This window comes from Cupressus sempervirens, chromosome 9 (assembly GCF_028749045.1).
Source record: "Cupressus sempervirens isolate cs-2001-9-10 chromosome 9, ASM2874904v1, whole genome shotgun sequence".
NCBI classification, from domain to species: domain Eukaryota; kingdom Viridiplantae; phylum Streptophyta; class Pinopsida; order Cupressales; family Cupressaceae; genus Cupressus; species Cupressus sempervirens.
This window is the reverse complement of record NC_143126.1, coordinates 711,385,402-711,402,744: the sequence shown is the minus strand read 5'-3', so window position 1 is coordinate 711,402,744 and position 17,343 is coordinate 711,385,402. Positions and strand designations below refer to the sequence as shown.

At 37.0% G+C, this 17,343-nt stretch overlaps 1 protein-coding gene across 2 annotated transcripts in view; it reads left to right on the top strand.

The window, feature by feature from the left end:
• LOC149540698 (transcription factor-like protein DPB) overlaps nucleotides 1-11,230 on the top strand; it is a 37,691-nt gene extending 26,461 nt beyond the window's left edge. For both annotated transcript variants that reach the window (XM_089801795.1, XM_089801794.1), the window contains exons 10-11: nucleotides 10,314-10,384; nucleotides 10,592-11,230. In XM_089801795.1, the coding sequence (XP_089657921.1) occupies nucleotides 10,314-10,384; nucleotides 10,592-10,886 (366 nt within the window). In that variant the 3' untranslated portion in view covers nucleotides 10,887-11,230. The remainder of the gene's footprint in view (nucleotides 1-10,313; nucleotides 10,385-10,591) is intronic.
• The last annotated feature ends 6,113 nt before the right edge of the window (nucleotides 11,231-17,343 follow it).

Sequence of the window (17,343 nt, the reverse complement as noted above, 5' to 3'; positions counted from 1 at the left end):
TGACCATATGCTGGCTGTTATCTCACTTTCATCATAGCTTCGAAAGCTTTAACTTTTACCTTTACGATCTTACACCTAACAATGCTTCGTAGCTTCGAAAAGCTTATGATTTGCCTTTGCATTCTTACGATCTATTGCTTTTCGTATCTTCGGAATATTTAAAAGCCACGTGTCCCAAATTCTTTATACTCGTGCGCTTAGATACTAACTCAGTTATTGATGTGATTTGCTGGTAATCACGTAGGCGGCCTTACGCTATTTGTTTGAGGACAACTTGGACTTTTGGTGGATGATGGTGCCAATGGTTTTGTATGAGTTCCAAATGATGTTGATGGAGATGGTGATGGTGATTGTAGTGCCAGATAATGTTGATTGCGCGAGGAGGAGGCAATAATGCTTCTAATGACTTTTACCTTCCTAACTTTCTTAAAATGAAATTTGACTAATCAACTAATTGCTACTCTACTCCTACTCCTATGAATGGAAAGATTAACAAATGGACAGGGATCAAATCTAATGAAAGCTAACCAATGGCTCTACCTCCATAGATGCAATGATTCAAAGGAAACGGACTAGTTTACCACACAAGGATTCCTAACAAGCCACCAGGATGCTAGTGGCCTAGTTATAGATCCCTATCAAACATCCACTAATATCACCATGCAACTATCCATCTACTCTTACTTTTACTTAGCAACTTTCTCAAAATGAAATCTACTCAACTTCAAAGGAAATCTAGTTCCAACTATTGGAAGTAGAAACCATGCAATAACACCAAATGTTCTTAATCACCATGCAAGTCACAACAATGATAAAGAGAAGCGATTTTGGCATTATCTTAGCAACAATTTTCATTATATGAAAATGACACGCGATCTCCCACTTGAACACCAAAACAAGGGCAAAGGTTAAAATTGCTTGCGGATTTAAGAAACTTCTCCATGACTGGGTAAAGGCATAATCCTTAGGGTATCAGACTATCCTACTTAGGGCAAAAATTTCAAACTGGGCTAGGGCAAAAAAATTACTAGGTTAGGGTTTTTACCAGAAAATTGACAGCAACATAGAACAAACCCTAACAATACAACTTGTTTCAAGGTATTTTCACAATAAATTTCCAAAATTTTTGCACAGTGAAAATAAGGGCTATCACTCTAGACAACTATGAAGAAAAATTAGAATAGCCATTAAGTCTGTCTTCAAGTTTCAAACCATTCACCATTTTCTCACGCTGAAAAAGAACTGAAGGAGAAACAAGAAACACAGAAAATTAGGTACTTTAAGTTATGAACCAAAATACAAGAGCACAATATGCAGAGATACAATAACAGAAGACACAACAGATATATCTTGGGAAAACCCTCTTACTTGTGGGAAAAACCAAGCCACACCCTAAAAGAGCCCCCTTTATTTTGATACAAAAACAATTACAACGGTCTTGCTTATGATTGAAGTCTACAAACTATCAATCAAAAGCCTGCCCTTTTATTTTATCGAATGTCTCACAGACTCTAATAAAATCAACTGATTAGAAACACAGAATCAGCCCAATGATTGCACACTGATCATAAACAATAATACAATGCCAAACATACATGTCACATCACTTATAGTCTCAGTGCAAACAGCACAGAACATACACCAGACATATCCAACAAAGAACACATACACTGATCACCAATACTGTAATTTTGAATGCAACTCTATGATAACTCCTCAATGGTAACAATACTTAAGATAAATATGGTTCAGATGCTGGGTGATCATATACTTCCTTATGCAGAGTAATAATTATAAAAATAACACTCTGCTGAAGATTTACATCACTGAACAGTGAATACACTTAATGGGTTTTCCCCAACTGATGCTACAGGATTAAAATTAGTTCCCAGCGATTGCGAAAAATATCCTTATGCAACTCAACAGATACGTAAACCATGCTTTTAGATAAAAAAGAATAACTTCATTCTCAGCAAAAAATAGATGATACATGATCACATTGATGTGGCATATGAATTGATGGCAGTTGCTCGAGATGAGTCATTTTGGATTTACCACTTCTTCAATACATGATACGGAAGTCGCGAACATCTATATTGATACAAATTGATTACTCTGCAAAATGGAAAACTGACTCAGCATGCTCGAGGTTTTTGCCACAGAAGGCATCACTAAGAATAGACATTGCAAGCATGCCACTTAACAGAAACTGTCACCGCTCGGGCATGAACGTGAATGATCATCTTGTCAAAGAAGAATGGCATCTCGAATGCCAAAGGATTGACAAATGTCTCAAGTAATATATGATATAAGACACCGACGATATTAAAACTGTTCACAAAATGTCAACTTATACCAATCCACAAATATCTGACAAAGGTGCCAGTTAAAAGGATGTCAGGTCCAAATCAACGAGGACATGGTGCTCATGCATCTCAAACATATAAAGTCTCATATGAAGACCAAAATGGCACAGTATGGCAACACTGGGATAAGTAGAATGTAATTAAACTCATAAAGGAGTTGCAGCCTGAATACTATAGTAGAAGCACAAATGAAGAAGATAGATAATCTAAAACTCATTGAGCATATCATCTCAGGTTTGAATAAGTAACTCTCTGACACCTATAAAACTTCAACCCCCACCCTATCATCCAGTTACTCAAAGGAACCACCTTGTGAACCAATAAGAAAATTATAATGCTTTTGAGGGTCAATAAGAAAATTGTACACTTGGCACAATATGATTGAAACATGTGTAATTGGAAATTTCTGATTGGTGGAAGCTAAGTGGGTACCACCTCAATATTCTTATCTTGTAGACCTAATCAATTTGTTGGTGATGAGAAAATACCTCTTGATACTCAACTTCATCAAGCCTTCAGTTATGATGGCATATTCGCATATTCTCAAATTATTTCATCTTCTCAAATATTCTCCATTTTTACTATTGGAATTCTTTTTCATTGTCGTGATCCTGAACTTGCTTGTACTTGAATCTTGAGTTTCTTGAAGTGACAAAGTTTTCATGTAGCTAGATCCTTCAAAATGAACTTGGATTACCTGAGGAAATTCAAGTTGGTGAAAATTTCCTTTTACTCAAGTTGTCGATGCTAATGCTGATGTGGATGAGCAATTTTTTTTACTTGGATTTTGGATGCATGTGTGTATATATATATATTACATGCAAAGAAATGCCAAAAATATACAAAAATAAGTCATTCTATAGTACGATACTTCACCATTGATAGTTCAACTTCAAACTTCACAAACACAAATATAGCAATTTAGCACATGCAAATATATGATTTTAAGTGATTATGGGCCTTGAAAATCCATTTGGGCGTACGGATGCATCCAGATGCCCACGGAGGCTCTGTGGATGCACCCAGGTAGTGTTGGTGACTGAGTCCACCAACTCCAAGGTCAAACCACACCATCCTGCAGGATTGCCAACAAGCCTAGGATGCTCCCACATCAGACACCCCAAGTTCGAAAAGATGTTTTTAGTAGTTGGAAGAATATCTTTTGGGTTTTAGCACGTAAATTCCAAATTGGTTCTTCACATACATATCCTCTGAGTCCTCAACTTGTACACTCTTTCCCTTGTTCCACTTCTGCTTCTTCACATTCATCCTTGGTGTTCCACAGGTTTTCTGTCCACACTAATCTTTAACCCTTTCAGAATCTGCCAACTCAACTTGGCTACCAATACTTAAGTTCCTTCTACTGAGCTCTTCATTCTGCAAAGGAATCAGGGAATGCTTCTTGCCACCTTTCACAATTGTAAACACATTCTTGACACAATCATGCACAACCCTGCAATTATACTGCCAAGGTCTACCAAGCAACAAATGACAACTGTTCATGTCCACAATATTACACAACACTTGATCCTTATACTGCCTAATTTGGAAATCAACAAGGCATTGGTCCCTATTTTCTAAAGCTTGCTCTTCTTGCAACCAACCAATCCTATAAGGATAAGGATGTCTCATTCTCTTCAGACCAAGTTTCTGAACCATCTCCTTAGCAACGAGGTTGTCAATACTACCACCATCCACAATCACCTTGCAGACTTTACCACCAGACTTGCAACAAGTCGTGAACAAATTACTCCTTTGACAAGAGTCTAGTGTCCTCTGACCAACCAGTACTCGCCGAGCTAGCAAACTCTCTCCTTGCTCAGGTTTACGGTCTTCAGTCCCATTCACAACAACAACTCTTCTGTCACCAGTCTTCTGCGGACACTCATAAGCTCTATGTCCTTCATGACATCTGAAACAAGTACCCTTAAACTCACCTCTACATGTCCTTCTCTTTTGATCAACAGGTTTTGGTTCATCTTTTGCACTTGGTTTAACCTTTGCTGAGTAGTCTACTTCTCCTTCCCTTGGGAACTACCTTGATTCTTCCTCTTCAGCTTTTCTTTAGCTCCCAAAGCATATTGATAAGCATCCTCAACCGAAGAAATATTCAGCATTCCAATCTCATCTTGAATATTGAATCTCAAACCATTAATATACGTAGCCACCTTCTCCTTAGACAATTCTCTATGCCTAGAATGAATAGTCAACTCGTAGAATTCCTCTATCTAATCTTTCATATTCATATCCTTTTGCTTTAGATTCTACAATTTCTTAAACAACTCAAGTTCATAATCAGCAAGAATGAACTTAGCCTTCAGTTTAGTCACCATCAATCTCCAACTAGTGATCTTCATTTCACTGTCCTCTTCTCTATCTCACTGCAATTCCTTCCACCAAAGAGCAACATGTCCCTTCAGCTTAGTCTGAGCTAATTTCACTTTGAGCGGATCTCTAATATCCTCTAGCTCAAAGTAGTCTTCCAATTCACCAATCCAATCAATCAGGTCTTTAGGATTCAAAGTACCTGAGAAATTAGAAACCTCCAACTTATGCTTCAGCTTCAATTGAGATCTAGGTCTAGCAAACGGACCAACCCTATTTTCCATAGGTCTCTCCACATAGTCAGTTTTGTCCTCACCACTTGATCCAACGACTTCCAAAGTCTTCGGCAACTTCCTCATAACCATCTTTAGTACTCACATGCCGAGGTACACCACCTATAGCACTTATGATCTGAGCGATCACATCACTCTTTATCATTGCCATCTCAGATCTGAATTTTGCTATCTTCTTTGAGAGCCTCACTTCCACGACATCATAGAGATATTTAATCGCCCTAGGGTCCAATCCTCTCAGAGCCATCTTCCAAAATCTTCGTAAACCCTCTGCAACAATTCCTTCCCACGCTCCTTGTGACAATCTTGAGTTTTTTGCAAGTCAGATCACAACCTGCCACCTTGCACGAACAACTAGGAACAAATCACAAGTCTAGGAACATGGATCTGCAATACACATCACACAAACTCTTTGCGAACAAGATCAACCTTCCATCTTCGCAACCATCGATCCATTTGGCAACTCCTCTGCAGTTGCAAGTCAGAGCCATGATTTGCCACCTCACAACCAAGTGATTTAGGACTCCAAAAAGAACAATCCACCACAAGATCAATATCTTCTTAGACCAACTTCTCCAACCCAAGGTCCTAGTGCAAACTGTCTCAGCTTTGGCAATTTGTCTACACGCTCAAGAAACCTTCGCTCTGATACCATCTGATGCAGTGCAAGGTAGGAGAATTCCCAAAGGAGGTGTCCTAGCCCCCAGCAAATAACCACACAACGGAAATGCAACAACAATGCAAGATCTGATACCAAATCACAACTCTTTATTCATAAAATAACTGATTACATGCAATGTGTCGGGTTGTAAGGCTTTTTTGGTTACGGTCAATTACAAAGCAAGTAATAGTTCTGCAAGATCCTCAAGATCCAACCCAAAACCTTACCTAATCCGGAACCACACTCTAGTAGAAATCTCCTAAGAAGATCTAAACTTGTGCTCGCAAGCCCACCAAACAATCTCCTTGTTTGCCAAGCCATAGCTACTAGCTTTTCTCAAAGTTCACTCCTCTACCACATCCTCTTCTCCAAGGTGGATGAATAATGACTAAAGACTCTATAAGACCCCCTACTTACACCCAACTAAGCCACAAGTCGGCCTAGTAAGCTATGAATTAAATAAACCCTTACATTAAATACATGTTGAGCCACAAGTCGGCCTTCAACATATATTAAATACCAAATGCCTTAAAAGGCTTACAACACTTATTAAATACATCAAGAACAATTAACCAAGACCAAAATAGGTCCACACCAACTCCAACAATTGATAATCCTTACATTAAATTAGGTCCACACCAACTCCAACAATTGATAATCCTTACATTAAATACATGTTGAGAGTCGGCCTCCAACAGATATTAAATACCAAATGCCTTAAAAGGCTTACAACACTTATTAAATACATCAAGAACAATTAACCAAGACCAAAATAGGTCCACACCAACTCCAACAATTGATAATCCTAGCATTAAATACATGTTGAGAGTCGGCCTCCAACAGATATTAAATACCAAATGCCTTAAAAGGCTTACAACACTTATTAAATACATTAAGAACAATTAACCAACACCAAAATAGGTCCACACTAACTCCAACAATTGATCCATATCATGATCTCAATCCTCATGCAATAAATGCACCAAATCATCCGAACAAATCCTCGAGAATTCCATCCCGCAAGCCACACTGCCGAGCATCAGCAAAACCACAAGCATTGCCGAGCAATAGTATATGCTGAGCATCAGTATATGCCGAGCACCAGTATATGCTGAGCACCTTCAGCAACTGAGCCCCTTCAATGACCGAGCACCTCGGCCAATAGTACACCCAATAACGACCAAGCACCACTCCTTTGGTGACCAAGTCTACCAACTTCAAGGTCAAATCATACCATCCTACAGGATTGCCAGCAAGCCTAGGATGCTCTTGCATCAAGTGGTTATTAGGACTTCGGTTCAGTTACTTGGTTGTTATATTCTGATCCTTTTTGAAGTTATGGGATGAGAACATAGTATATAGTCTAACATTCCTGTGGCTGGAAGTGCATTCATCCACGAGGTTTTGTTAGGGGGGTGAATTAGTTGTGGCCGAATCAAAACCTTAAACTATGCACAGCATATTAGATCTGAAAATTAAAATGCAATGCAGAGTAAATAACACCATAACACATAGCACCAATATTTTGTTCTCAAGGAAAATTCAGTTAAGGGAAAAACGTCAGTGGGGATCAAACCCATGAGATAATGTACTAGCACATATAAAACCCTGCTAAAGGTACAATATGGAATGTGCATGTATTTAGGCACTCGCTTGGAGCTCACTGCTCTATTGTGGAAAGGGCAACAACCCTGATTGGGCAACATCCTGACTACAAGGGCAACAACCCAAGGAGTGAACAACAATTCACTGTAGACAACTATCCACTGAAATGGACTGACTGAAAGCATCAACTTTGGCAATATAGTTCCTTTGAAGCACAACATTAGATTCCACTCATAACTCTTCACAATCAATTCTGTTCTCTTCTCTGATCCAAACTTGCACCATATCATCCTCACATCAGTACACACATCCTTTCATACGCACACCGAATTCAAATGAATTCAGATACTTATACGAGTCTCAAACAGATATTAGGTTGGCTCAATATGAGACCTAATACCAAAATAAATTACATCAACTAATGTGATTCAATTAGTGTCAGTGAGAACACATACAAAATGCATTACAATATCAATTAACATGCTATCACCCAATAGATACTCATATTAATCCAAAGTGATACTCATATTAATCCAAACAACATGTTTCTTGACTAAGTCGGGTAGGAAATAAATTCCCTTTCACTATCCAACGAACTGATTTACTTCCAAACCAATAATCCTCAAGCAAATATGGAGATAGATTTTAATTTGCATCTTCATGAAGTATCCTGAATTGCAGACCGAAATTCTGCCCCAACAAAACTTACTGAACAGAAAACTGAACCACTGTCTAATACAATTCTGATGAAATACTGACAATAACCTGTCTTCAGAAAATCCACTGTAACTTCTGTGAAACAGCCAACAAACATATGCGTTGGCAAACATAACATGTAGACTCACCAAACAACATCCCATAATATTAGCTCGCTGAGGTTCATCAAACTGCATCTTCACTAAACCTATCTCCGCACTGGTCATCAATCGGCACACTGACTGATAGACAGATATTTTGATATCAATGACAAAACATAACTAGCAACAATACCACTCTCAAACAATCCCTCCAATAATCACAATCCTATTGAGGTTTTGGTATATAACTATGTCATGGTATTATGAAAAAGGCAATGCATTTAACTTAGAGGTATATGCAACTGAGAAGCTCATTGAGCATGATATCACTGCATCGAACATAAATTCAAAGGTGATGATCAAGTTTGGTTATATTTAAGCAAGTTTACGATTCATAGAGCCAGAAGCCAGATGAAGCCTTGAATGTATGAAACTTTCTCGATTTTGGACCAAGTTGGTAAAAATGCCTTTCAGCTTGATTATCCAGCGTATATGAAAGTGTATTTGATGGTTAATGTGGAAAATTTAAGATCATTTTAGCCTTCAATTTTAGATGAGGGACTTGTTTTATCACCCATTGGAAGAACTTGGGCAGGATTACTTCTTAAGAGGAAATGCAAACATATAGGCCCCTATGAAACGAACCTGTTTGGTTGAGCTAAAAGGTCAAGTTCTATCTAAAGCAAAATCTTTTGGCAAAGAGGATGTTGGGAACAAATTTTAACATCTTCTTGTCTTCTGAGATTTCTGGGAACCAAAAATCTCCCCATCAGCGATCTTATTTTACATTCAAATCAGTTTCAAAGCAATATAGGCGAGTTCAATTGAAGCATATTTTAATGTTTCATCATTTCAATTCAAGCATTCTAAATAGAATTTCAATTTCACCAGTGAAATTGTTGAATTGGGGAATGGAAGATTTCTGTTATATCAAAATTATTCTAAAGATGATTAAGATGAGTAGCATGATATTAAAAAATAAGGGAGGCCTCTAAAATAAGGGAGGCCTCTAATCTTCCCTCAATGCAAACTCCTCATCACTGGAATTCAATAAAGTGGTATAATAACAGCAACTTGATTTGATGCAATAACTCCATCAATTTCTTCTTTTTTTTTAAACTCGAAAGCAGGGGTCTGAGTACATAAGCCTCTAGTGGGATCAAAGGGCAACAACTCTACAGGGTCCCGAGGAACTCCCTTGGGAATGCAACATTTTTAATGCTTTTGCATGGAAATCCGCTTACGGCGTCACCCACCACTGGGCAACTAAAACCAAACAAAATGACTTTTACTAAATGAATATAATATCATGGATTGTGGAAATCTGTTACAATTAACAAACAAAATGACTTTTTTTGTTTTCTTTTTGACTCTGCTTGACGTCTTATATGGCCACTGCCAAGTTTCTAATTCAGACTCGCTGAGTTTCTTTGCAAAAACTTGGTGAGTGTTTGATAAAACTTAAAAACTCCATGTTTTTCTGTGATTAGAAGTTGAAAAAACTCATGGAGCAAAAAAACTCCCAGCTTTTTGACTTATCAGCCAGTTTTGCATCCATGAGTTTTAAAACGACCTTCATTCATAATGATTGGTACCTGGATGGTTATAGTGATTTTGGAGAATGTTTAAAGTTTAAACATCGAACTGGAATTTTTCTTGTTTACTGCACAGGGTAAATGTAGATTTATTGCATTCACAGATTAGAATATGACACAGCACAAGAGAGTATTTTATTCATATAAGTAGAACATACAGTAATGATTACAATGATAATACTCATAATGTCCTTCCATAGTTCAAGAGGATGATATACCTATATATTCCGTAGGGGCGACTCAACTGTCGCACAACCTTTTGGGTGCTAACTAATCCCGTCGGCTTTGTTATACTTTTGCCAATAACATTTCTTCCTTTGGTCTTTTGCTAGTCTAAATCTTACAAGTGTAATGCTTCTGTTTCTATGCTTTCTATTGTTGTTGCTGTGGTGTTACATGTTTTGTATTTTGCATTCTCTTGAAGGTTTATTAAGTAGCTAGCATTGAAAATCTGTAATTGGCGAGCCTTTTTGGAAATACTTACAGCAGTTATTGATTATTGTAGAAGCATCTGTTAACAATTATTTATATATCACAGCTTCCTTTTTGCCCAAGATACATATTACATAGAGGTCTGTTAAGAAAGTAAATTCTTGACTAAAATTTCCAACATTGTTTAGTTTTTCATTTTATGTGTCCCTGATTTTGTTTGTATTTTCACGTCAAAACAGACACGTCCACATGCAACTGTTGAAATAGAGATCTCTGAAGACATGCAATTTGTACACTTCGATTTGGACAGGTATTTTTTGTTTTTTGTTTTTTGTTTTGCAGCATCTATATTATGTGTTTTTCATTTTTCCTTATACTTGGACTCTTTGCATTTGTAGTCTTGAAGTCTAGTGCAGATGAGTTTTCACTCAGGCACTGACATGTGGTTGTAATCACAGTTAGATAGTCATATATAAGTAGTGCCTTAGTTCTCATGTTTTTTTGTCAATGGTTGCAGCACACCATTTGAGCTTCGGGATGATGCATATGTACTGAAAGAAATGGGATTTTGTGAAAGCCCGTCTAGCACTGGTGCACATGTTGCTGGCCACGAAGATTGCTGCAATGGAACTAGTTTTGATGAAACCAAGTCACTGGTATCCAGCTTGCAGCCTTATCAGCACTCACAACCGCAGTCCCAGGGTGTTGGTGGTTCTTATTCCATGTCTTCTTCCCCTTTGAAAAAATACACATATCCACCTGTTCCGGGTATATTAAAAGGCCGTGTTAAGCATGAACACATCTTACAATGACCTATGATGTGAATTTGTGCAGTATGTATTTTTAGTTAGTGCATTTTGCAAATACAATTTGAAGGTTCTCATTTGTGATTTTTTTGTTCATGACATCATGAGTTGAAGAATGATGTTTTAGCATGGGCATGGGTTTGGCCAATATCCCATCGGAAAGAGTTGTGGTATAATTTGAGCTAGAGCCTAAAAGAAAATTGTACGGTGTTGCTATGGCCATGGTTGTCTCGTATAGGGCTGTGAGTTCTGCAGATTTTGTCTGCTTCTGTATGCCCCATAATTTATTAAAAATAGTGGCAAATATATTCAGCATGTTTAATGCATGGAGATACCCATGATTTATGTTCTTTTGCAACTTTCTGGAGCATCACATTTATGTTGATGCTTAAGATTTAATTTGTTTGAATCAGTTCAATCCACAATCAATGCTGTGCATTATTATATCATATTTGCATGTAGGAACTTAGGTAACATAGACTAAATTAATTGGTGGTTGAAATGATTGATCGATGACATTATTTTCTGTTCAGTACGTTCTTACTGAATTGAATACTTGCACAGAATTCAAGTGCTAATGTGTGTTACCAAAACAGAAGTTTGAGTATTGCAAGAAGAATTATCATTATATACTATTTTATGGGAGACGATACCTTATAGGTTCTGCATGAAAAATGATTTTTAGTGCTTTGAAAATGATAGACAGTCGAGCACTATAATGTGCCAATCCAGTTTTGATTTCAATGTGCTCTAAATACCAAGGTCGCACAGGGATGGAGGTACTTGGGTACTTAGGGTACAGTTATGGGCATCTATTTTTCAAAATAGAGGGGACGGGGTACTTGTGTACATCATTTTTTAAATTTTAAATGTAATTTAATATTTACAGACAATCTGAAAATATGAGTTGTAATGATGGTTTTTCAAAACAAGAACAGTGATAAAATTTGCAGATGTAATGTATTGTTTTCAGTTTCATATTTGCAATATATTTGTAATAATTATATTTGCTAAATGTTTAGATGCATAACAGAGAAGATAGACTCTAAACATGAACAAGAAGATCATAAATCATAGAACAATGATATATTGCAAATGATGAACTCCTTACTCGGAACAATTATAAAGTTTATTGTTAATCTGTATTATATCCAAGTTTCAAGCTGATTACGCATTGAATTAAGCTTGATATACAACAAGCTGATATGGAAACAAAAAACCAAAACCAATATCGGAAATCTTAATCAAGGTCCTTAGCTATGATGCCCTCCACTGAGTACCTGGTTCTTGGTTATGCGTCCTAGGGGTGTAGATACGTGTACCCATGCAACCTTGCTAAATACCAATTCAGAAACTATAAGAAGATGGGCGCCCTTGCTGGAAAATATTCCTGCGTTTTGGTTGGTTTAGAGAATGGAAGCTTCAGTATTCAGATTAATGAAAACCTAGACCACCACAGAAAGCATACACTTAACAGCTATCTGTTGTACAGCTTGCAGGACACTTGATAATTAGTGTGCACTATTGAAGATAATCTGGGCGTAAAGGAAATTGGTTAATTATATCATCCAACAGAGCTCCACAGTACCTTAATGAAATACTTGATCCTTTGACATTATTTTACACTTATACCCTCTGCAATTAATAGAGAATATAGGGAAGAACTTAAAAGATTAGCTTTCTCTAGTAATCGTTATTGTCTGGTGCAGCAATGATTCTTTGCATGCTTGTAACATCAAGTATTGGTGGGTTTTAAATTTGCATTTAAAAAATGGACACAGTATTTAGTAGCTTTTATTTTTGTATTTAAAAATGGACACAAATGATCTATTTTTATAAGTCAGCTAAAAGAAAAATCACACGATGACACTTGAGGTGATCACAAATGCATGTGGCTGTGTCAGGTGTGTTCAAAACTTCAAACATTAACTTTTAACTTCTAATTCAAACATGGAGGTATGCTGAAAAAATTGATGTACTATTCAAGAGCTTGAGGTGGATAAAATAAAGATGTATGATTATGCATTTCTATTGTAGTATTTTTTTTGAATTGAGAATATATTACCAAAAGCAGTTCCAGAGGATAAATAGAGCATCTGTAGGAAGAGCTTGAGATGGATAAAATAAAGATGCATGATTATTGAATTTTCTGCGGTAACATTCTTTTGCCGAGTTACTGATTCAGATGCGGATTCTGAAGTGGATGCGGGATGCAGGATTTTTTTTGGAGATGCAGATGCACGCGCATATATATATATATATATATATATATATATATATATATATATATATATATATATATGTATGTATGTATGTATGTATGTATGTATGTATGTATGTATGTATGTATGTATGTATATGAATGAGATGAGTAATTTCAGTCGCGTTCTTACCTTCATTATCAAAAGATGATCTACATTGTTTCTTTCAAGTATAATGTTTAGATGCAAAATCCCTAGAAAGTTATTTATACAAGGTACAAAATCTGCAATCTGTTTACTTGTTTCAGATTTTAGGAATACCTTAAATAAAAAAAATCTTGCCGTATAATTTGAAGAGAGAATTTCCTCTCACTATTTGTCACAAAAATGACAACTTAAAAGTCCATCAAACTTGAAAAGCTTTGCAAAATGCATTTCCATGGAAGTTTAACTAGCCAGCAGTTCAGAAGAAACCCTTGCAAAGAAATCTATTTCAATTCAAAAGGAAAAATGCAACTTTAATTGCTTTGTGGGGAACTGGACATTATTGAAATTTTCTACACTGCCAAAGGAGCTGTGGAATCAGTTTTGTAAGCCAGTTTTAAGCACTAAGCATTTAGTCACATTTGGTAGAAGTTTTCACCCACAGAGTTTCTCTGAGGCATCTCTGTCTCATTGCTGTTCAAATCTATTGTATCGTCTCTTATCTTTCATTACATTTGTTTAATTATTTCACTCATTTTACTCATGATTTAAGTCAAACAGAATCATGCCACATGTTATAAAAAATATTAAAAAATGTGTCTTTCTTTTCTGAGCGAGGATGCCTGTGGATGCTCCCAGGTGCCCTGTGGGTGCTACTTGGATGCCACTCACAGACACTTGGATGCGTCTGGATGTCTCCACTCACAGGCACCTGGGTGGCACCCATCTGCCTCCAGCACCCATCTGTATCCACTCCAGCCTCCAGGAGGCCGCATTGGTAAGTAGCTCCAGAGGATACATAGCATCACATAGCAAGATAGGCACTATAGCCCAAAAAGGAGACAGTGTCTCAGTTCAAACCAATGTTGCAGTACAGAGCAACTTATGACATCTATTACATTCTAGACCGAATAATTGATGATTTAAAAAGAGACCAAGGCCAGTAACATTGGCAGATTGTGGCATATCATAAACTGGATATCAAAAGGCACTGTCACTTTCACGTCCAGCTGCAAAATCCAGATGGATAATTTTCAGACTGCAGGCCAAAAAGTTGGATTCATTCATTGTAAATTCTAATAGTTAAAATGTTGTGCTGAACTGATAGAGAACTGCAGTAGGCTAAGCAAAACTTGCCCCATATGTAATGACAGATATCTCCTTGTTGCATGTCATGCCTTCTTCTGGCATGAACTCATCATTCTCAGGCTGACTGTCCTTAAGAGCATCTTTGAAGCCGGGGTGTAATGCCCCCCTGTTTAGCTATAAAGCTAATGACAGGACTGTAACTCCAATTGCCCTTCCTTACCTTGTCAATTGACATGTTTTAAGCAAGTAATGGAAGATAAATGAATGTCTATGTGTAATCTGATATTATATGCAAATAACAGTAATCTGACAGTGACCAAATCTGATATATTTTTATGAAGTTCACAGTATGCTTATATGGTAATGGTAATGTCTGATAATGAATCTGTACAATATGAGAAACGTATTCTATCAATGAGTGATAGATCGATTATGCTGTTTCTGATTTACAATTAAAGCATGCAATCAACAGTAAATTCTGCGGTATCTGAATATATTGGTATATAATATGCAGTACAAAGAATTTAGTGCTGTGTCAGATCCACAATGAGAAGTCTGCACTTTTCTGGATACTGTATCTGATGAACTATATGGAGTATGCGATACCATAGATGCCGTCTCTGACATCTTTTTTTCCATGGGGTGGAAAATTGGTAATAATATTTGATGCTTCAAGTGATGTTGCAGATGTCTTCAAATGCTCGCACTTGACAATGAATAGTCATGCAGATGGGGTCTCTCCCAATATCAATGAATTCTTCCTTTGCTTAATGATGCTTCTTTGGTTATGGTTATTACCTAAAGGTTGATTAATGACAACAAATGATTTATAAATGATTATTGGAGGATATAGCCAATCCCCATATAATCGGTTCTTTATGGAGTCTGCATTATTATCGATTTCTTTTGTAATGAATCGATACCATTTCTGTGGCGATCGGTGCAAATGCCTATGAAAAACTTAGAATTTTATTTGATACTGATGTTGGCTGCAGAGCTAGAATTGATGCTCTGATGGTTGTATTGAGTTCACAAACCATCTTTACTCAAGGAAACCAATTACTTACAAAGCCACAAGTTTTCTTACACACACACACACAACTTCAATGCTTTCTGTAACTGGGCAAGAACTCCCACCCCTTGCTAAATTTGGTACACTACCTTATGAAGAAAATGTTTAGAAGATGGCGGACATCAGTTTCCGCTCCAAAATGCTTGTCGAATGCCCCAATCATTTTTCATGAAAAACTCTTCTTGAGGAAAAGTAGGTGCCTTTTATGTACATGGCTGACTAATTGATAGATGATGCCTTGTATGCCCCTTTGATTTCTTGGAAAAATTGAAGAGTAGCAATAAGTGGAGATACCTTGGTAGATTTCAAAAGCTTTACAATCTTATGCTTTTGGGAGATGATCATAGGCCGGATTGGCTTTGTTTTTGAGAATCTAGGGAAATTATTGGTGGATATTCTGGTGAGTCTTCATGAGGTAGTTCGTGTAGGATGCGATTGTGACCTTGCATTTTAAGCTTAAAAATTAAGGTTTGGAAGTTTTCCCTTAACTGCCAATCTCCTTCATCCATTGAATTCGAAGGATCATGTCAATTTCTCCTAGTTCTAATATATAAAAATCACAAGCAAATGTATAATTTTCATTATTGACCTTCAATTTTGGGGTGAATGTTCTATACTCCAAGTTTATTCCATTAGCAAATTTAACATCAAAGATTTCTTGTTCATGAATTGGAAGCTCATGGATGCAACCAATGTGTTAATTATGAAATTATGAGTTGGCCCACTTAGCCATCTAGTAGGATGATTATAACTTTCCCTTTTATGTTGCGTTTGATTCAGAATGTGTTTTGGTGGGATCCATTCAAGGATGCTAAAGTTCTACTTTTCTTTGTACATGAGGGTGGCTTAGCCTCATCATATGATTCAGTGTTGTCACTATCGATATCGTTGTCCTTCTTTCACTATTGGGTCTAAGCTCATTAAAATGGATCTGCCCCTTCCCCATGCGCATCGATCTCCCGGTACCCATGGTTCTGTGTCGGTGAAGCATTATTTCCTCCATGTCTAATATGAATTATATAGAATTTTCTTTGTTGGTAGCTATATTGGTTGGTTCCTTTGGAGTTGGTATTTCTTTAAGGGGGACTTTGCCCTTGGTAGAACCGGGGTGAATCTCTCTTGCTGTCTAATTTACTTCTTGCAAGGAGCCAAGATTTAGTGCTTTGACCCATCCTTTGTAGATCCTTTAATCCATCCATGAAAAGGTTGACCACTTGCCAAACCAGAAACTTAATTGGCCCCTTCTGTTTACTTGAGTTGGTTCTTTGAAATGCAATTCTAGACATTTATTATTAAATCTTTCTGTGAATTCTCTTAATGGTGTGCCGCATATTTTATGGCCTCTTCTTCTGTCATAGGGTTTAACTGAAAGTAAGTGTCTAGTTTTTGCACCCATGCCCTTCTTGTAGTTTTCTCTGACCCATTAAAATATGGAATGCTTAGCTTTCCCACCTTCTTTCTAGGTTTTAAATGACCCTCTTTGCGTTCTTTACAAGGAAGGTGTTTCATCCTTACATCCGTGTATTTTTTATGACATCTTTGTTTGAAAACCATTGTCGATCCTATCTTCGTTTGAACTTGGCTTGTAATTCTACAAAGGTTGGTTTGACTTCTTCTGATTGACCATTTTGGGTTGTAAATGTGGGATTTCCAGGCCTTGAATTTAATGTAGATGCTTTCCTTTTTGGACTCCATTATGAGATTGTCTTTCTTGTACATTATTCCCCCCATTATTATTGATATCTTAATAACTCTGTGTTAATTAATATGTCCACTAGCTCTACTAGCCTATTTTGAGTCGCCCTTTGCTCTGTAAAGAACTAGTCCAACTTTTTGTTCCAATCACCTTCTTCACCAATTCTTTTCTTTGTCTTTTGAGTTCTGTTTGAATCCTTTG